Below are 20,806 nucleotides of genomic sequence, written 5' to 3'. Positions count from 1 at the left end.
TGGCTTCAGGAGAGCCCGGCTCTAAGTCAGGCTGGAGACCTGCACCCAGTGAGTCGCAGTCGGTCACAGGACCAAACGCCCTGCCCTCACCACCAGACCTGCCTCGGGCTTCCTATCACAGGTCCTTAGTCAAAAAAAGAAAAAAAAAAAAAAATCCTATTCAAAAGGAGCAGAGGTCCAACTTTCCTGCGGACTGGACGCTGGCAGGACCCTCTGAACGCTGTCCTCTCTCTTCCAGGACTCGCACGCGGCCAGGACTGCCCACTACGGCTCCCTGCCCCAGAAGTCGCAGCACGGCCGGCCCCAAGACGAAAACCCCGTAGTCCAGTTCTTCAAGAACATCGTAAGTGAGGCGCAGGACCAGGTGGGGGTCGTGGGGATCACAGGCTGGGGAGTCCACCCACGGCTGGCGCGTGGCTTTCCTGGGTGTGCTGGCCTCGGACTCTCAGGCCTCAGCCTCTCAGGCCTCAGCAGGAACTTGCCACAGGATCCCAAGTTCCAAACAGCGCCTCTGAACCACACGGCCCCTTACAGAACTGCGCTCTACCGAGGAGCGCGCTTCTCTTGAGACGAGGCCCAAACTTTGAAGAACCATGCAGCAGCACCAGGCTCAGTGGTGGCCTGGGTCAGGGAGACAGAGGCCGGAAGAGGGAGCACTGGGGGGTGCCCGCTCCAGAGGGGAGGGCAGGGGACAGACGCTCCTCCAAGCCACAGGATGTGCTACTCCACAAACCTTGAAGTATTTAGTTAATAGTAGTAATGTAGCAGTATTGGTTCCTCAGCAGTAACAGATCTGCCATGTCAATAGCAGAAACTGTGCAGAGCGTTTGGTAGCTCTCCACAGGTATATGGGAAATGAACGATTTCTGCGCGATTTTTCCATAAATCTTAAACTGTTCTACAAAATGAAGTTCATTAAAAAACAAGAAATGGGCCTGGTGGTGCACACCTGTAATCCCAGTGACTTGGGAGGCCGAAGCAGGAGGATTGCAAGTTCAAGGCCAGTTTCAGCAACTTAGCAAGACCCTGTCTCAGAATTAAAAATAATAATAATAAAAAAGACTGGGGATACTGAAAATAAAATAGAAATATTAAATATCGTATATTATAAATAATGAAAATTAAAAATGCCCAGTGGTTAAGTGCCCCTGGGTTCAATACCCAGTGCCTAAAGTTCAAAAATAAATAAAAATAGAATCAAGTACAAAATGGTGGGCTTCCAATGGTGACAGCCTGGCGCAGCAGACACTTTAAGGCAAGACTCTGGGGAGCAACTTCAGGAGCCACAGCCAGGGGCTTTCCCTGCTGAGCCCCAACTCTCACAGGGTTCTTTGCCTGCAGCCTCCCCGACCGGGGGGTGGTGGTGAGTGTCACAGGGACAGGACCCTGGCTCCAGCAGGAGGCCTCCTCACCCCGCCCTCCCCAGAGCCGGGAGGCCTTCCCAGCCTGAGCACTGGTAGACTCTCGGCTCCTGTGTTTCTCATTCAGCTGAGAATCCAAGTGGGCACGGGGCAGCAGGCGGCTGGCTGGTGACCCACTAGGTGTGAGCCGCCCTCTGTAGACATGAGCTAGTCCACCCTTGGGGAGAGGGGCTGCCCGGAGGGAGGGCGGCTCCCACAGCCCACCCTTCCCTGTGTGTCTTCCAGGTGACGCCTCGCACGCCACCTCCGTCACAAGGAAAGGTAAGAGCTGGGTGCTCCGTCCGTAGAGCTTCCCTGAAACTCCGCCTGGTCCGCAGCAGCGTGGGGCGCAGGGCTATTCACAGGCACTCCAGAGCCTCGGCCATGGGGCTCCCCGGTGGGAGTGGGCAGGTCCAGGGCGTGTGGCTCCTGTCACCAAGCAGACAAGCCCAGCAGAGGCCCCCGCCCTTCCCCTGAGCGGGAACCGCAACCCTCTGCTGGGAGGGAGCTCGGGCTGGACCCTGTTCTCACTCAGGGCTGTGCCGCTCTGACCACGCTTCCCGTTCATTAAAGTGTTCTTCCCCACAACTGCCATGTCATTGTTCCCTTCTCTTCCTCACACAGGGCAGAGGACTGTCCCTCAGCAGATTCAGCTGGGTAGGTGACCCCGGCATCTCCCTTGGGCTTCTCCCTCCTGGGCTGCACAGCCCGCCTTTGTGTTCCGTTCTCTTTCAGTTGCTTAACAGTCCCGCCTCTTCTTCCTGTGCAGACCGATTGGCACGCAGCAGCTAACGTGGCTTTCTCCTGGGGCTGCGGGTGAGGCAGGTCTGCCCTCTCAGCCCGTGAGTCCCTGCTCTCCGGTGCCGGGACCCAGCACTGGAAGGCCCGGTACCTCTTCTCCGGAAGGGCTCCTGGCAGAGCTGACTGGGCTCCCCCAGGGCAGCACCATGCTGGAGGGTTTCCAATTTCCGTCCAAAACAGCTGGTGGGGAACAAAGTCTCAGAAGGTCAAATGTGGAACCGTGGTTGACCTTTAATCCCAAAAGTTGAAAATCTGTTAAGCAAAATGATGCTGCGGAGGAAAGCTGAATGATGCTAATTCGAGTCATTTAATTTATGATAACCCCACTAACCTATGAGGTTCTGTGGTTTTGTGTGTGTGTGTTTCAGTGAAAACTAAAAATTACGTATTAAGTCATCCAGGAAAAACTCCTTAGGAATTTTATACTTTTTTATACCAAGAGCAAAGTTTCCATGAAGATTTAAAGGGGTTCATTGGTTCAGTTTCCAGGAAGTAGTAAATTTCGTGTCTGACACAACTTAAGATTCCTACCAATCCACCCTATCTGATCTTATTGACTTCACTTACTAGCACATATTAGACACATTTGGTTCTTACTTTGAAAATTATAATTTTCAGAATAAAATGAAGGAGTAACCACCCACCCGTTGGGGGACTGTGTCTGTCTGGGGGACCAAATGACCCTCCACCCAGCAGAAAGCCCACCTGTACGCTCGGTCAGTAAGCATCACAGCAATGAACGAATGAGTCTTTAACCACATCAAGGAGGAAGAACAGGAAGAAAGACTCAAACAGCCCAAGGGGTGGCAGGGAAGGAAGGGTGGCTGAGAGAAAGCAGCAGGCTCTCGACGCCCCGGTGCCAGCTCCTCTCCCACCACAGGAAGAGCGGGGACCTTGCTGGAACCTGTGCACAGATGCCTCGGCCTGCAGAGCAGGCGGCTCTCAGGCGGGAGAGGGCCGAGGACTCACGCCTGGCTGATTAATTCTGATTTTCTGTGCCAGCAGGAGAGGAAGACGATGTTGAAGAGTGAACTCACCGCGCCGTAGCTCTGCCTCACCTGCCTCTTACCTTTCTAGGCACGCACTGCAGGCGCCACGCCAAGCACACTGGAGGGGCGACGCCGGCGGGACGGCCCCCTTTCTTCCAGCTGGTCAGAGGTGTTGGCCCGGCTGGAGTCGGGGAGTTTCTCTGTTTTCTGGAGCTGGGGAACATCCCCTGGCTGGTGTGGGCTACGCTCTGCTGTCTGCTTCCTGACAGATTCTAGCTTCCCCAAAGATGAGAGTGAGCAAGAATTTGAAAAGAGGAAACGTCGAGCTGGTTGCTAACCCAAAGGCCGATCTCTGACTCAGTGCCCGGAAGTCCTTTATTTCTGGAGAGAGAGAGGCGTTAGCGTTCGCTGGGTTCCCTCGCTCAATGGCGTCTGTCCGTTCAGCGCGGCACCTCCTAACTGGCCCCGTCCCTGTGTGCCGTCATGGAGTCCGCGTGTCTGTGGAAACTTCAGGGGTGCGAGGTCAGAGCTGGCTTGCCTCCAGCATGTGGTGCTTGGACCTGCTGTGCCCGTCCCGTTCCCAACCCCGCCTGATAATGTGGCCACAGTGTCGCCTGAGTAGCCCCGGGAGTTCCGGCAGGCAGGCTAAAGGAAAGGTGTTGGAGAAGCAGCAGGGGGGAAATCGCCTGAAGAGAGGACCCTGGGTCCAGCTTCAGTGCTGTCCAAACCCATGAGCTGGCCTTGAAGAGCCTGGAACCTTCTGGATCCCATCCTCCAGGCCCCCCAAACGAAGGGTTCCCAGGTCCTTCCTGCCCTGAGGCACTTTCGCGACTTGAGAAGGGACAGTAGCCTGAAGCCATGGGCTCCAGGCAGAGTCCAGAGATGGCTGATCTTGAGAGTCTCCAGGAAGGGACTCCATTCTCGTTGGCAAAGCAAGGGGCAAAAGCTTGAACCTGCCCTGAAGTAGGCCTGTGCGGCCAACGGCCAAACTCCCAGTGTGCGTCCGTGGGCACAGGCTCTCACCTGGGCGGCCAGCATGCCCACGTCCAAGCTCCCTGCAGCACTCACTGGGCCGCGGGCCCTTGTCTGGCCGTCAGTGGATCAGAAAGCAACCCAGTCCTGGAACACAACTATGCTCACACCTTCAGTGATCTCTTGCCACAGCTACTTCCCACCTGGGAACTCGTCCCTTCCCTGAAGTGAGAGGCAGGCTGTGGGGCCTTGGTGGCCAGGGTGGGGCCGTCCGCTTCTGCTTGATGATCACCCCTGTAATGGCAGGAACCTGGGGAAGAAATTTTACTAACCTGGCATAGATGAGGAGACTGAAGCTCAGAAAGGTTTCAACACTGGCCTGAGGTCACTCAGCTAGGAAGTGAGATAGGTGCAGCTTGCCTGGGGGCAGCTTGCCTCCCTGCCCTCTGCCAGCAGCCAGGGTGCTGACCAAGCCCCCGCCTGGGCCACAGTATGGCGAGCAGAGCCGACTCTTGACTCCTTGGGAGAGGTTCCTCTGCACCAGAGACTGGGGAGTGTGTCTTCACACTCTGGAAAAGGGATGAACCTCAGCACTTCACGGTGCAAGGACTCCCGATCCTCCAATGCCTAGACCCCATGCAGGTGTGAACAGTGTCCAGACCGTGGGAGCAGTCAGAGTGGAGCCTAGGACGGGACAGTGTGCTCTCTTCCTGAGGTCTGCGCCCAGCGGAGCTGCCACAGGGCCCTCCCACTGCACCCTGTAGGCTGGGGCTCTTGCCCCCCTGCACTGGGTGCTTGCTATCTTCTCGGGAGGACCCCTAGTATGGAGGAAAGCAGCTGCCACACTGTGGCTCTGGTCTGTAAATCCTGTGCATGGGCCTCAGACCCAAGGCAGGCCAGGCCAGAGCTCTGTCTGATGGACTTGGGGACAGCACCTCTCCCACCCCCCTGTTCTTAGCTCGGGCCGACCTGCAGCTCCCCACTGACTCGCCGATTCCACCTGGTGGCATGGGTCCTCCTCTGGTGGGCCCTGGTGGCAGCTGCGAGTGGACACTGAGCTCTGGTCTTTTCTTGCAGGGGGCCGAGGGGCAGAAGCCAGGATTTGGCTATGGAGGCAGAGCTTCCGACTATAAATCGGCTCACAAGGGATTCAAGGGGGCCCACGACGCCCAGGGCACGCTTTCCAAAATCTTTAAGCTGGTAACGTAACCTTCCTTCCCTCGGGAAACGCTGGGGCCTCTCCACTGGGAGGCTGGGGCCTCAAGCTCGGCACTGTGTTCACAGTGCCCCTTCCTTGGACCCTGAGAGGGGCTCCAGGCCATACCATGGCGCAGCACAGAGGCCAGGGGTCAGAAAGAGCCTCAGCGAAAAGACAGACAGGTAACTGTCTTTGGCCAAAGGGTCACGGCCACTCCAACACCACCACAGGGGGCCTCCACTGCCCTCTCTTCCCAGAGCTCGGGGCAGAGGCCCGGGTGGACTAGTGCCCTCTGCCTTGCCTCCTGGGATCCCGGGAATCGCTTTGGAGTGAGCCTGCTTAGAAGGCTACACGTCAGTTCAAGACACAGGCTTTCCTGAGGCCTCCCTGTGAGCCAAGCACCGAGCCAGGATGTCGCTAGGGCAGCTGAGCTCAGGTCCCAACTGAGGGCCCAGCTGGGGCCAGGGGACAGCTGTGCCTGGGAGTGGCTGGTGGGGGCCACAGAGCAAGAGCAGGATTCAGCACACAGGGGAAAAACGACCAAAGCCCACCAGGAAGGGGGTGAAGCAGGCCCCGGGCCCACGGGGCCAGGGGCTCATGCCAGCCCACTGTCCCTCAGCCTGTGGCCCTGGCCCTGACCTCTGAGACTTGGTCTCCTCATCCACGAAAGGGGTGACATCCTACTCAGCACCGTCGTGAAAGTCAGCAAAGCGCAGGCGACGTGGCTGGAGGGCCTGTGGCTCCGCTGTGGACACTGACTGCAGCTGTCAGGTGCCCCCAGAGTGCCGCCTAGTAAAGCCCAGGCCGAGCGCAGACCCGCTGCACGGGCCTCGAGGGAGGGAAGACAGGGCAGCTGTGGCCTGGGGAAGCGTCCCTCAGGGCTCTCTCCTTGGGCTGTGGGGGTCCCTGTCAGAGAGCCTAGAGGGTGGGGTCCTTCCTGGGGGACAGTGGGACTGCGCTCCAGTCCAGGCCTTTGTCCTGAGCTGAGTCCCAAGTTGCCCTGTAACTCCATGTTCCCAGAGGCCTGCATGCAGGATGCATGTGGACAGCCCTGGCCTGGACGCCACACCATCAGGCAGTACCAGGGCCCAGGCTGACAGTCAGGCTGCCTCCGGGGCAGGCGCTGGCCTTGCCCACCCTGACGGGGAGATAGCCTCACTGCCCCTCCTCCAGGGCCGCCCTCGGCCTCTGCCAGTCCAGACGAGGAGCTGACCTGCGGGGACCCTGCCTCTGCCACTCAGCCACACTTCAGTTCCAGGTCAGGCCTCAGGTGTGGAGAGGCTGCGTCTGGCCTCTGTCCCTCCAGGCCCTTCCACGGCCTGGGGAAGTCACAGTAAAATCCACACCCTCCAGACACAAAAGGTCAGAGGGCCTCCTGGGGCATGGAAGTGTCCTAGTAACAGGGTCTCAACTGCCTGGAGGCCAGACACTGATCTGGGGAAAGGGACAACCCAAGACAACCACTGTCCTGAGACAGCAGCCACAGGAGGAACCACTGGCCTGTGCTTCTGGGGCTGGTGAGCTGGTCTTGAGCCACCCCAGCTGGCCAGGGGCTGGGACCAGGCTGCGTGCGTCTGTGGACAGGGAGAGGCAGCCAGGTGTGACCCCCGTAGGACGCTCATCAAAAGCATCAGCCGAGGGGCTGGGAGCCGGGACGCCTTTGGGAGCAGTGCAGGCTGAAACAGTGCCCAGGCAGAGGAGTGGGCGGTAGGGGTGCCCAATGTGTGCAGAGCAAGTGAGACCTGGCCAGGCAGGAAACAGGCACGGAGCATGCTGGAGAGCGGGCCACAGTGCCAACAGGGTGCCACAGAGGACCCCACAGCAGAGACCTGAGCAGGGCAGGGGCAGGACGGGAGAGGGCCTCAGAGGGTTTGCAGGAGGTGGCAGCAGGTGCCATGTGGCTTGATCGTGACCTCGAATGGGGCACCAGGGGGCTCTAGGGACCGAGCGACAGGTGTGAACTGAATTTTAATGTTGAAATGACAATCAAGAGTTTCTGACTGAGACTAGCAAGAGTGGTGGCTGGATTTGGAGTTCTCTGGCTGGATGGTGGGAGGCGGCCTTGGGGTCTGTGCAGCTGCACAGCCAGGGCATGGCCACGGAGTGGAGGTTCCAGCGACACTTCCATCATGGGTGCCTTTGGGGGCTGGGTGAGATCAAGGACCTTGGGGGCAGCTGTGGGGCAGGTCCCATGCTGACCTGGCCTGTCGCTGTCACAATGCGCGTTGTCTAAATCGATGGTCCCACTTACTTCTCCGTGGGGAATTCGGCCTGAGCTGCCATTTCTCTTACTCTCAAGCCAAATGAGGCAATCGCAGGAGCTGGTATTTAATAATCACCATGACGATTATCCACAGGCCCTCCACGTGGACTTCTCCAGCCCAAAGCCATGCAGGAAGGAAGACAGACCTCATCAGTTATGGCAGGAAGGCTAAGCCCATGATGCCACTGTGCCCTGAGGAAGCCAGGCCTTGAATACCTCCTTCTGTCTTTCTTGGTCAAAGACTAGCATTCCCGCAGGACTCTCTGGAAACAGGCCAGGTCGGGATGGCGGGAGGGACAGGCGCAGCACCCTGCTCTTGCTCCCAACTACGGCACTCTCGACGGGCTCCACAGTCCTCACCTGTGTGTCAGGGCCCGTCTGACTGGCTCCCGGGTCCTTCTTCCACCTGCAGCTTTTCCACTCTGTCCTCGGGCGTGGCAAGTGTGGGGAAGCCGGGGTGTTCACGAGAACTGAGCGCAGCCTGGTGCGGCTGTCCTGGTGCGTCTGCTGGGTTTGCGCCGGCAGCTTGGCCTAACAGGGGTTCTCTGTGTGTCCCTGCTGAGATCTAGGAGCTTGGACAAGGGACCCGCACTGGCCCTTGTCCCTGCGATATAGTCTGAGGTGAATCAAGTAAAAAAAAATGACATCCCAAACATTCAAGCAAGACAGCCATTCTGATGTGCTTTGCTCAGCTATCAGATGTTGTGATAAGAGGGTGCCGGGCAGCCACTCCCAGGAGTGACCTTGGTGCCCAGTCAAGAGGACACCCTTCCTGAACCCTCTCAACACCCAGCTCGCCCCCAGACCCCCAGGTCACAGGGCGTGGGGACACCCAAGGGCACAGCAGTCGCCCCAGGCAGCTCCTGCCCACCAGCGCAGAAGGGGTGGGCACACTCGGGGCTGGTGACGCCACCCGCCCCGAGGCTCCACCTGGAAGACCTGGTCCTGCTTCTCAGGGACAGGTGCAGGGACCCCTTGGTTCCTGCCAGTTGGGGCCACCCAGAGCAGAGCGTCCCTGTGGGTCTACCATGCCTATGTGCCGGTGACACAAGAGTGTGAGATGTGTGCTTTTCTAAAGCGCTCCTCAAATTCTTTTTGAGAGCAGTGAAAAATCAGTAAACTTCTATGTAGTTCAAGGGAGATTTTAATGTATCAAATGTAAGTAGATTTCAGTTCCTATAGCTGTGATTAAATTCTGCGACACCAATGCGCCTCAGGCCTGGGCGGCGGGATGAGCCATCTCAGAGCGGAGAGTGTCACCGCGGAAGTCTCGGATGGGGAGGCTGCGGGCAGCAGGCCTGGTGGGGTCGGGCACTCACCATCTCTTTCCTACACGCCTGGGCCTGAGCAGCGAAGGCTCCCGGCATGGCTGCTCCAAGTCTCCAGGCAGCGGGCCAAAGCCGACTCCTGAGGTCGTTGTGGAGTCTCGGGAGGCAGGACTTCCCTAAACCTTCTGCCTGTGGAAACAGAACTCCTCAGACAAGTTGTTCGGCCCCGTCCTGGCCTCTTGGCTCTGGTGGCACACCCCTGGCTCCGTGTGACTTGCTGGGCTCTGTGGGGACAGACGGGATGTGCTGTCTCCCGTGCTGGCCCAGCCCTGGCAAACAGCATGCTTCTTGAGCCCTTTGCTTTCGAGGGACAAACAGAATCTTTGAGAGATCAATGTTCCAAACACAGTCCAAGATGAAAAAGGGAGCCGGAGAGAAAGCGCAGGCTCTGGTGGAGTCTGAATAACCTGAGACACACACACAAAGCAGGGCAGCGCCCGTCTGTCCGAGTGACGCGGAGTCAGGACCCAGGTCCCTTCGGCAGCGCCCGTGCGGCCAGCAGGCTGTGTCGCTGCCCGCCTGGGCTCCCTCAGTCCAGTTGCAGCGTTTTCTTCCTTCAAATTGCATGTGTTGTGAGGCTCATGGGGCCTGCCGGTCACAGCGCGGAGATGTCCTCTGCCATGACCTGCCTTGGTGTGGCAGGAGGGCCGCGAGGAGCCACGGCCACACTGGTGTTTCTGGGCACACAGGAAGTCCGCACCGTGGTCTTTCCAGAAATGTGGTCGTCCCCGCTGTTCTCAGTCTCCCTCAGTCACCTGGATCCCCAGGCTGAGGAGATGAGGTGCCCATTCAAAGCTGAACGCCGGCTGGACAGAAGCGGCCGGCGACCGCCGGTGTGTGGGGAGCCAGGGCCGCGCTCTTCCCCACGGCGCTGAGCTCTCCGCAGCACTGGCTGAAGGAGGGCGTGCGGGCTGGATGACCCTCTCCAGCACAGGGTGCAGTGAGAGCCCCGAGTGGCTGGTGACCAGGTGACCCAGCAATGGGACGGTGGTGGGGCCACAGGCTCGCCCTAACTCCTGTCTCTTCCTTTTCCCAGGGAGGAAGAGACAGCCGCTCCGGATCTCCCATGGCCAGACGCTGAAGCCCCGCCTCGCTGTCCAGAACCTGCCCTCAGCTTCTTCACATAACTGCCTGAAACTTAATTCCGCTCGCGCGGACTAGCTAGTTAGCGCAGACGACCCACCCTAACCCGCAGCTGTGCTTGCCAAGGCCGCGCACGGCGCCCTAGGGCAATTTCTGGCCGATAGTCAAATGCAAAAAATGTAAACAAAAAAGGTCAAAACTGTCACTTTTCATTTGAAGATTGAGCTTCCTCGGGGTCTTCGGTGCGCTGCCCGTGGCCCTGATGCACAGGGGTCTGGTCTTCGTAGGTCCAAGGCCCCTGGCGTCCCCCAGTTTGCCCTGCGTCCCCGCTGGACTTTCTTTTTGCCGGGCAGCGCTGCCCCCTGAAGCTTTCGCTGGCAGGCACTGCCGTGGAGACGCCTCGCTGCGGAGCCAGAGAACGTGGGCGGGGACTGTGTGATCCGCTTCCTTGGTTTTCTTCCCCGTCCTTCTCTCACCTCCCAAAGCACACCTTATTTTTCCTAACAGGATTAGACAGTCCAGGAGTGGCTTACTACACGTGGGAGCTTTTGGTACGTGAACGCAGGCTGGGCAGCTGTGAGAGACCAGTGTGGGGCGGCACAGAGAAGGGGGCGCCTCCGGGCGGGGCCCCCACACCCCACCTGCAGAATCCGAGCGTGGCAGAGGGAGAGAAGGAGGCACACGGGCTGGGCGATGGCCCCAGGCGGGAAACGGCAGCCTGGGGAGTCAGGCGCGGAGACCTCCTGCAAGTGGCCTCTGGAGCGGCCACTGTGAAGAAGCCGCTTCCTGCCCAGAGCCCAGGAGAGTCCAGGAGACGGCACGTCTCAGAGAGGGATGCAGGAGTTCTCTGGGTGGCCTTGCAGAGTCACTCCGGTCCCTGGCATTGGGTGTGACCAGCGTGGCTCACACTGGCAGTGTCCATTGGCACACTAACCCGCAGTGAGCGTATAACCTCCCCCTTTAGTCCCGTCCTAGAAACGACTGAACGACTTAGCAGCGTGCCCATTCCTGAGCCACTAACCCAGACAAGGGCTGGCCTGGCCGCCCTTCGGGAGGGCCCGCTCTGTGTGCCTCCCCGACCCTGCCCTGCAGACTCGCCTCCTGATGGAGCTTGTCCTCAGAGTCCTTCCCGAGTCCCACACCGGTGCCATCCGCATACCACGGGATGAGGAATAGTGCAAGGCCAACATGTATCTTTAGATCCCCGTCTAACCCTGAATGCCTAGTGTGGTCTAACGTAATGCCTACTAATACATAGCCTCAGCCATGAGGGGGCCAGAGGAAAAGCAGCAGATTCCAGAAACACACCCGCCCATTGTTCACAAGAGGGCTCGCCTCTCCGGGCAGTGTGGGCGTGATCTCCACTCCTGGCTTCGCCCACACAGCAGGTGCTGCGGAGATGGGTCCTCGGGGACCTCACTGTTCTTGAATATTGAAATAAAATAATGAACTTGCAGCCATCTTTGCCCGATGTCTCATTCAGTGTGGAGCCTGGTACTCCACCTCAGGAGCGCTCGGTGCAGGGGCACAGTCCCAGCCACTGACGCCCCCTCTACAGGTGGATGGTCAGATGCCACACCTCAACAACCAGAGGGCAATGCCAGCTCTCAGGAAAGGGATCTTAACTGCTCCGAAGAGAAGAGGTCAAAGTTGACCTACATCTTGCTGTTTTGCTAGTGTCAGAACCTGTCAATGTGAACTGAGGAATCCTGAAAGACTTACTTTTTATCACATACGGTTTCCCTGGCAGCGGGAAAATGTTTCCTAGGCAGCATTAAGGGATTTTTTTTTTGGCTTACAATTGCCTTTGGTTGCAATAATTCTATTTCAAAAAGATAAACTGAGATCCCTTTTGTTTTGTGTAGCTTCTAACAGAACACTGGTTCCTCTCTGTCGGAATCACTGCTGTGAGGACTAGCTGCATTCAGGAATTGTGGGAAGGAAGCCCAGCTGGGATGAGCTTGGGATACTGCAGCCCATTTTCTGGGGGGCATGTTGCTCCAGGGTCCAGTCTAAGGACCATGTGCAAGAACCTAGGTGTGCCACAAGCCACCATTTGGGCACCAGGACACCGAGCTCTGCAAGCTCTCGCCACTGACCCAAAGCCCAATGGCTGCTCTCCTCCCTCTTCCCTTCTCTACCCAAACCCCTCCTGAATGTGGGACTCAAAAATCATGCAAAGATATTTACATTTTAAAAGTTTGTGTTCTTTTAGTTGGCGAGTCTATTTTCAAGTTACATACGTAGGAAACACAGTGGGTGGTAAACCAAGGAGATACTGCATTTATCATGATAATGCAATATTCAGGTAAATATGTTAAAGGAAAATAAAAACTGAGCCATGGAACATGCATCTAGATAGGTCAACATACTTCCCCCTGACAAAAAGCAATTTCCAGGTTGAGTTCCGTGAGAAGCATCCCCAGAACCTGCCGGGTGGACGTGGGTGCTCTTGCTCTTGGCATGGAGTCGGCTTTGAGGGCTGCTGTGGTCTGGAGGTGTTCAGGGAGCCTGAACTGCACGTGCGGAACCGGCCTCACGGCCACTGAGCCTGGGCCGCACACATGGAACTGCACAGCCACCTACTGCGGCTTAGTCCTGAGGGACAGTGTGCCACCGGGCCCCGGGGGCGGACACACTTGAGACTGAGCGGTAGAGCCCCGGAGCGCAGGCTGTGGGGTGCTCAGCACGAAGGAAGTGGCTCTGGAGAGAGGGTGGAGGTTGGGCCAGCTGGAGGGGACACTGGCTCAGAGATGAGCATTCCCACGTGGTGAAGGGGCCTTGGAAAATCAGCCATGCACAAGACACAGGGCTGGGAACACAGGAGACAGAACAGGGGCTAAGGAGAAACTACAGAAGAGCAAGCGCAGGCTTGCTCGTCACGGCTCGCTGAGCGGCGGGCTGAGCCGTTCCGCAGCTTCCGGAGTTGAATGGGCGTGCCAGGGCTGCCAACTCAGAACGCTCCAGACCAAGGGGCGCAGACAATGCAGGTGCTCTGTTGTCACAGATCTGGAAGCTAAAGTCCACCAACCAGGTGCTGGCCCACTGTTTTCTGATGAGACCTTTTTATTTATTATTTGTTTATGCAATGCTGAGGATGGAACCCAGGGCCTTGTGCGTGTGAGGCAAGCCCTCTGCCAGCTGGGCTACATCCCCAGCCGCCGGATTGGCCTCTCATCACTGCTTCCTCCATGACAGGGAGCAGGAGCTCCTCTCAGTGACACCAGGGTCCTGCCTCCCCACCTCTCAGAGGCCTCAAGGTCCATCTCTACGGCAGTCGTGTCAGAGTCAGAGCTTCAGATTCCGGGTCTGGGGGACAATTCCGTGCATGCAAGGTGCAACAAGTATTTCCTAAACCCCTCCAAGGAAGGGCACTAAAAATAAATTCCAAGGCTCTGCAACATTAGTCCTTCTTCCGTAAAGGTGATAGAGTGAAGTACATTCGCACCTTGTTTTAGCACATTTCTCTATGGTGGGCTCTCTAAACAGTGAACAGTTAGTGGAATTCCAAACAGGGGATACCAAAGTGGAAGTGACCAAGTGCAGCGCAGCGGGGCTGTGGTTTGGTGGTCCTCCCAGTCTCCGAAACACTCTGGTGGCGTCTACGCTGGAAGCAGTCATTCCTCTGGTTCTTCCACTGGACTCTCAGACAGCTTGGAGGCAGGGTGGGTCCCCCTCCTCTGGGTCTCTTCTGCTCAACTCTCTGCAGCTGGGAAGCAGCAAACACATGCAGCTAGCTCCAGAATCTTACCGCCTCCTGGAATTCACCCAGAGGACAAGATGGAGCATCCGTAGAGGAACCCTGCAGCTAGACCCAGCACCAGCCGGGCCTTTCCCAGTCCCAGCCCATGCCGGGCTCAGGAGGCAGAACCTGCCAACAAGGTGACCAAGGCCAGCACCTCCCGCCTTCCTTACCATATTCAGGGGCAAGGTCCTGAGGGACAGGGCAACCTGAGCTGCATGGCTGACTGGTGTTCTTGGGACGCTTTCACCTCTAACATACAAGAGTCAGGGCAATGAGCGATGAAGGCCCCCAAGTGCTTGTGCACACACATGGTTACGGAGGAGACACCTCTGTCCTTCCTTCCTGGGGCCAGTATGGCCAGGCCCAGGCTGCGTGAGGAGGTTGGAGCAGGGGGCTGACACAGGCCAGCTGGAGACAGACAGTGGGAAAGGGCAGAGAGAGGCAGGGGCAACGGAGGCAGGCAGATGAGGTGCTGGGACTGTGCTGGCTGGGACGGGGCACCTCTGCGGGCTGCGGTTCTACACAGGTGAAGACACGAGGAGCTGCAGACAGGTGCCCCCTGGCAGGCCCCCGCTCTGCCTGCTGGCCAGGTGGCAGTGAGCACAGCTGGGCCTGGGCTTCTAAGCATTCCCTCCACCCAAAGGAAGAGGGCTCCTGGGGAAGAACAAGTCACTGTGCCAGAAAGAAAAGAAACACTCAAGGAATCACGTGTCCAAAACAAAGGACCAGAACCCTGCCCTACAGGAGCTCCTGCTGGCCAGTCAGGAATCAAAGCGTCATGCTAGATACGGACTCTAAGGGACTGCAGCCAGGAGGACATAGGAGCCAGGCGCCTGGACAGCGCAAACAGAAGAACGAACAAATGAGGGTGGAGAGGGGCCTTTCCTCAGGGCAGAACGCCAACCACAAACGAAGAAGGAAGGAGCCCGCTAGATCACTGCCAGTGGCCACCACGCCATCGGCAGGAAGCACCGCAGACGTCACTGGAGGGCGGGCGGACCCGGAGCAAGAAGCTGGGCTGTGTGGGGTGCCGAGCCCACAGGGCGCTCTGGCTATGTGGGGATGCCTGCAGGAGGACACCTGGCATGCTCTCCCCACGGGGCCGCATCGAGGCCACCACGCATGTTGCCTCGGCAGGTACTCTTCTGTCCCAAGGTCTGTGGCCCGGCCCATCCTGAAGCACGGGGCATGCCCAGTGCAACGATGGACCTGAGGTTTTCAGAAAGGTCAAGGTAGCGAGGGTGGGGGGGGAGCTGTTCTGCACGCCACCTAGACAGACAGCCGAGCACGGGGTGGGCTAGGCGATCTCGCTGGAAGGACGCCCCCGGGAGTGCAGCCGTGAGCATCGCTGTCCTATGACCCTGTGGGGCTCATTCCGGGAACCCCAGCAAACCCAAGTCTGCAGGTGCTCAAGTCCCTCATAAAACAGCAGATGCTTACTATCCTTCCAGATGCCTTAAATGGCCTCTGAATTATTTATGATGCCTGATACAATACAAACATTATATGAGTAGTTAGGGTGCTGTTTTAAGGAATAATGACCAAAAAAGTCTGTCATCTTAAAAAATATTTTTAATCCATGGTTGGTTGAATCCAAGGATGCAGAACCACAGATACAGAGCTCTGGCTTGAAAAATCTTTTACAATCCTTACAACTTTTCTGTAAATGTGAAGCTTCTGCAAAAATAAAATTTATACAAAAAGGACAAAGACCAGGGTCATTCAACTTGAGAAAGGTGATTCCAAGCGAGGTCAGAATTCAAGGTGAAACCCATGTCCAAGCAGCAGCCACCATCGTCCATGGCTCCCCAGCACTGCTAACACTGGCAGAGTCAGGTCAAAGGGGTTGTGTGTGTTACACCGGAGAAAGTTCCCTGCAGAGCCTGGTTAAACCAGGGGATTTAGCCACTGCTGTGCTTGCATTATTAAAACTGCAGTGCAAAACCATCCTTCTGGCTTGTTCCTGAGAAATGAAAATGGGAAATGTGTTTAGTGGCGGAAAGGAGCATATGAGGGGTGTGTGCACGTTTTCCTTGGGCCGTTGGAAGACCTGACGGTACCAGACGTCACGAAAGGCTGCTCAGTGTGGAGCAAGCCAATCACATTTGAGAAAACGATTCCATTTACTTTGAGAGCTGAGCCAGGGGTGTCTGTCTCCAGTACCTGGAGTGAACTGACCACCTGTCAATAACTCCGAAGCAGCTTTGGTTTCCCCTCCCCCTCCAAGAAAGGGCTGCAGACCCCTTTGTCTCTGATCTTCTGCCATCACCCAGGGAAGCTGCTCTTTCCTGGAGAGTGGAGCACTCTGGGAAAGCTCATCTGGGCAGGCACTTTAAAGAGCAGAGACAATCCAGGAAGTTTTTCATAACCTGGCAGATAAAAAAGCCCCTCCCCACCCCGCACACTCCAACCTACTAGAGCTTAACAGGGGGCTCAGGGACGGGAGGCCAGCTTCTGCCAACGCTACCTACACCCAGGACTGCTCCCGCACTAGCAGCAGGTGGTCTAAGGCGTGCTGTCCTTCAGGTGCCACGCAGGAGAGAAACCGCAACCCAGACTCCTCACGGCAGGCAATGTGACACAGCAACCTCTACTCACATGCAGAAGCTATAAACTAGCTCCACTGGCATTTCCAGAAAGTCCAACAGCTGGGTCTCTCGCAAGCAGATAAGTTGGCCTCATACTGACCTGCATCCAGGTGCCCTCCTCGCGGGAGGAAGCAGAGCTGTCCCCAGCAGGAGGCCTGCTGGCCTTGCACAGGGAACCCAGTCCTGCTGTGTTGACCCTCACTGGGTGACAGCCAGAGAAAACACCCAGCTCCAGGTGGAGATCACTTGTCCCAAGTCCCAAGAAGCAAATATACAGGAGTTTTAAAATAATACAAAAACTATCTTTATTATTTTTAAAAGCCAGCACAGTGGCTTTTGGCATAACTATGCATTTCTAATACAAAATTGGATTAAATAAATATCATCCAATGTATAAATAGACCATGAGACAATTCCGAAGATAAAAAGAGAACTCTTCTGTAAATTAAAAAATTAAATTTTCTTCAGTGGTGACTTAAGAACAATCACTATGGCATTTTAGAACTTGTCAAATATAATACAAAACTTGATTTAATACAAAAGTCTTCATGCTGTAAAGTGTTACACATAGAAAAGATTAAATAGCAAAATCCTTTATGATCACTGCCTATTGCTGCTGACGCTGATACTAATGAATTCTATTTTTTTAGTGCTTTAAATGCTTGTTAGTCACCCACATAAGAAACCACCAGGCGCCGTGGGTGGGCAGGGGGCGAGTGGACCAAATGTGTCAGAGGAAGGGGAGACCCACACAGTGACTGCCACGCAACCATGGGTCCGGCCCGGTGCAGTGAAGAAACGTCAATGCAGGGGCGTGCAGCGTGCAGAATTGGGACAATTCTGCTGTCCCAATTTCTAGACAATGCAAGAGACGCAACCAGATTTCAAAATACTGCTTTCCAGGGCCCAAGCAGATGTGTAACCCTAAATTGGTGTATGGACATAGGCTCTTTTGAAATTCTACTCTAAAAATCCTGAAGCACCCACAGTACATGGACAAGTGAAGTAAAAGAGGACTTTGGATCCAGAATCTGCCACCCTCACTCCACAGGAGACGTAGGCACACTCCCTGGGGGAGGGCAGACGCCAGCGAAGTCAGCCTTGGGAGAACTCGGAAGCAGGAGGGCACCCTCCAGGCAGGGAGCGAGGTGCACTCTCACATACGTCGTCAGTGTCAGCCACGTGGGTCTGAGTGGTGGTTTAATGCTGAAATGAGGACCTGGATGAGCTACGAGCTTCCTCCTCGGGAAGAGGAAACTCCATGGGAAGAACCAAGACCTACTTCCAGAATCCGCCGCTCTGCAGCATGCTCTCAACAAATCCACCAAAGTCCGAAGGAAGGTACAAGATGCAGCTCTGATCTTAGGACTCAAACTTCCTTAAATACGGTGAAGGAGGAGGATACAAAGGAACGCTCTGCAGACACTTCCCCTAGCGAGTGCCGCCTTGGAGCGCGGGGCTCTTTCCACGGCATGGGGACAGTGGCGTTGAGCTGTGGCAGGCAGGCTGCTCACTCCTCTGGCCTCTCCTTCCTCCTCGCCTGCCCAGGCACCGCCAGGACTGGACAGGGCTGAGCAGTGCTTGCTGAACTGGTGAAAGTGGGCTCCTGCCCTCACCTACCACCCTCCTCGTGCTTTGTCCACCAGATTCCTCCTGCTACCTCGCGTGGCCCTAGGGCTCACATCTTTGGAAAGGGGATCCGTTCTTTCAGCCTACGTAAGTGCTTTACAGTTCCTTTACCAGGAGCAGGTTAAAGGCAGTTACAAACTCACAAAAGCAGCCTGTGCGGCAGTGGCAGCAGGTGACCCTGGTGGCGCTGTGCAGAACCCGTGGCCACGCCGTACCCTGATTCTTAGTCTGAAGCTCTTCAGGAAGACACTTGGAGGGTTACCTTCCATGGTCTGGGCTTCAGAGGTAAAAGGAATATCACTAAGTTCTTCTCTGGTAAACATATCTGAACTTGAAATTAATTCATATGCCAAACGATTTTATCTTAAATATTTCTAAAGGAAAAAATTAATCACATTTCTTAATGTCATTTTGTATTTATAGCTATTCCAAAGCAGATATGCTCTGGTGAAAATGGTTCTAAAAATACAGCTCTCTATCCTCAAAACCCTGGTTACGCATGAGGCTAGAAATCTCTTTCCTAAAACAACTTCTTAATTAGCCAGTAAAATACAAAGATCAACCTGTACACCACAAACATTCAAGTGAAATCATATCATTTCAAAACCTTGTATTTTCAAGGAATGTTTTGCAAAGCAGCAGCTTTTATGATTAAAAAGTAAACCCAAATAATACATACACATCTTGTGTTTGCCTGCTAATAAACTGAGAAAAGACACAGAATGGATTATTGATAATTTTTTTCTTTTTCTTTAACCAAAATAAAAGTAGGCTTCAGATTAACGTGGTAAGGCCTTACTTAAACAGCAATGAACCATACAGTCACTATACTCGGCTCTCTACACAACTAGGAACTAAACACCCCCTTTTGGAGATGTCCTGAGATGACATTTAATGCTAAAAGCAAAATAAATAAACCAGCAAGAACAAAAACTTTAAATTCCAATAATTTCAACTTTGGGGACATTTGTTCACTAAAATTAATCAACATATCTAAAATATTTTAATACAAAATTATAAAAGAAAAAGTGCATTAAAAGCAGAGCCTTTAAAACTCTTGCAGTTACAGTTTTTCTGAAAATGCTGCCGCCCAGTGAGCAGGATGGCCTCTGGGGCCGCAGGGTTCACAAGTCCAGCTTCACAAGAGGTCAAATAAGGCTTCTCTTTTCTTAAAAAAATATACATACACAAAGTAGTTTGGGGGAAAAAGGTAATATTATTCAACAGTTTTCTGACTTAAATATTTTCACATAACAAAAGTCTTCACGTCAGCGCAGTATCACTTATATACAGATACAGAAGTGAACAACAATGCCAGAAGATGCCCTCGCAGAGTAACAGTGGAACGTCTCTCTTCCGGAGTCTGAGCGACTCCTCTCGATACACAAAGTCCACACAGTATTTACAACGAAACAACTCTCCTCTGGAGCCAGGGAGGCAGAGAGAAAAACAAAGACAATTATCTTTCAGAAAAAATGAAACCCAGCTTTGTGTTACAGAGGGAAAGGTATCCATTTATTAACACCGTGAACGCGGGCCCGAAGTGCTCGTGGGGGAGCCTGGGCGCACAGGGACAGGGACTAGTGCTCTATTTACAAAATATACTGCTCAGCCACACAGAGGCCCATACCTATGTACATAGTATTTATATATAGAACATATAAATAACCAAAGGGAACCAACACGGAGTGGAGACCCCGGCCTGGGAATGCTGCGCACACCACGTCCGCTCTGCCCCAGCTGGGGGGGGGGGCTTGGTGGGGACGTGTCCAGCGGGCACCATTGAGGACACTAAAGAATTCCCTGAAATAAAAGACACATCTCTTTATGCATGAAGAGGAATCATGGGGTCCTGGGGGTTCTCACCCTTAACCTACAAACAAGCCTCCTGTGGAGACAGTGGGGCCACGACCTGTTCCCAGGAGGCCATCTTGCCACTTCCTCCTGCAGCCTGTGGCTTAAGCTTCTGCAGCGGCCGGACCCTGTGCCTAAGCAGATGCACACGGCAGTTCTGTCACCACCTGTGGGACGGCTGATCCGGCTGGGGCCAGGTTTCCTCCTCTCCCTGCTGGCACCCCAGACCCTGGCTCTTCCAGCTGGTGACCAGATGCCCGTGAGGGAGAGGTGGTCCAGCCATCTCTCAGGGTGTCAGCTGTATTCACGTAGGACAGGCTAAAAAGAGATGCCTACTACTGACTTTCAAAATGCACAGAGGAAAACGTGAGGGACCTCCCTGTGTGTTACGACATTCTTCTCAACTTCACACACCCATCTTAGGTTTGTTTTGTAAGCGATGCTTCTTAGAACAGAAAGCATGAAGGAAAATCTTACATACTTTTTCCATGTTGACTTTTGTCTTTGCTAATACAAAGAAATCACACTACAATGATAGTAAGATCCAGTTAATTTCTTTTTAACTGGATACACTGGCCATGGAGAGCGTGACGCTGACTGTTGTAGTACCTGAGTTCAGTGATTCGTGGACAAATGAGAACATGTTTACATTTTTCCCAGTTTTTTCCTCTAAGTCTCTGAAAGACAATGATTCTTTAAATAATTTTATAGCTAAAAAACTATCGTGGTACATTTTCAACTCTTGAAGCTTCAAAACAGAGATTCCGAGCACTGTGTTCTTCACCAGTAGCTTCAGGAGCCCCAGGTACCCTCCGCTGCGTCAGAACACGTTGGTGAGGGTCTGCCACTCGCCCGCAGCGTCCTGCACGACCTCCTCCAGGTGCAGGGTCCTCAGCTCCTCCCCATCCTGCTGCGGGGCAGCAGCTGTGCCCTGCAAGGTCCCTGCAAGGCAGCAA

The 20,806-nt window shown here is 55.0% G+C and overlaps 2 protein-coding genes across 9 annotated transcripts in view; one reads left to right on the top strand and one right to left on the bottom strand.

Annotated features, from left to right (window-relative positions):
* The window catches only part of MBP (myelin basic protein), a 79,068-nt gene extending 67,578 nt beyond the window's left edge, over positions 1-11,490 (top strand). For 2 of the 6 annotated variants that reach the window (XM_079108263.1, XM_079108264.1), the window contains 5 exons: positions 239-343; positions 1,647-1,682; positions 2,025-2,057; positions 5,240-5,362; positions 9,988-11,490. In XM_079108263.1, coding sequence (XP_078964389.1) covers positions 239-343; positions 1,647-1,682; positions 2,025-2,057; positions 5,240-5,362; positions 9,988-10,032 — 342 coding nt within the window. In that variant the 3' untranslated portion in view covers positions 10,033-11,490. The remainder of the gene's footprint in view (positions 1-238; positions 344-1,646; positions 1,683-2,024; positions 2,058-5,239; positions 5,363-9,987) is intronic. The other 4 variants (XM_079108265.1, XM_079108267.1, XM_079108268.1 and 1 more) reach the window with 2 other exon arrangements.
* Positions 11,491-18,591: 7,101 nt separating this feature from the next.
* ZNF236 (zinc finger protein 236) overlaps positions 18,592-20,806 on the bottom strand; it is an 85,282-nt gene continuing 83,067 nt past the window's right edge. For all 3 annotated transcript variants that reach the window (XM_079108245.1, XM_079108246.1, XM_079108244.1), the window contains exon 31: positions 18,592-20,792. In XM_079108245.1, the coding sequence (XP_078964371.1) occupies positions 20,671-20,792 (122 nt within the window). In that variant the 3' untranslated portion in view covers positions 18,592-20,670. The remainder of the gene's footprint in view (positions 20,793-20,806) is intronic.

This window comes from Sciurus vulgaris, assembly GCF_902686455.1.
Source record: "Sciurus vulgaris genome assembly, chromosome: 13".
Lineage (NCBI taxonomy): Eukaryota > Metazoa > Chordata > Mammalia > Rodentia > Sciuridae > Sciurus > Sciurus vulgaris.
The sequence above is the reverse complement of the archived record's forward strand: the minus strand, read 5'-3'. Positions and strand labels throughout refer to the sequence as shown.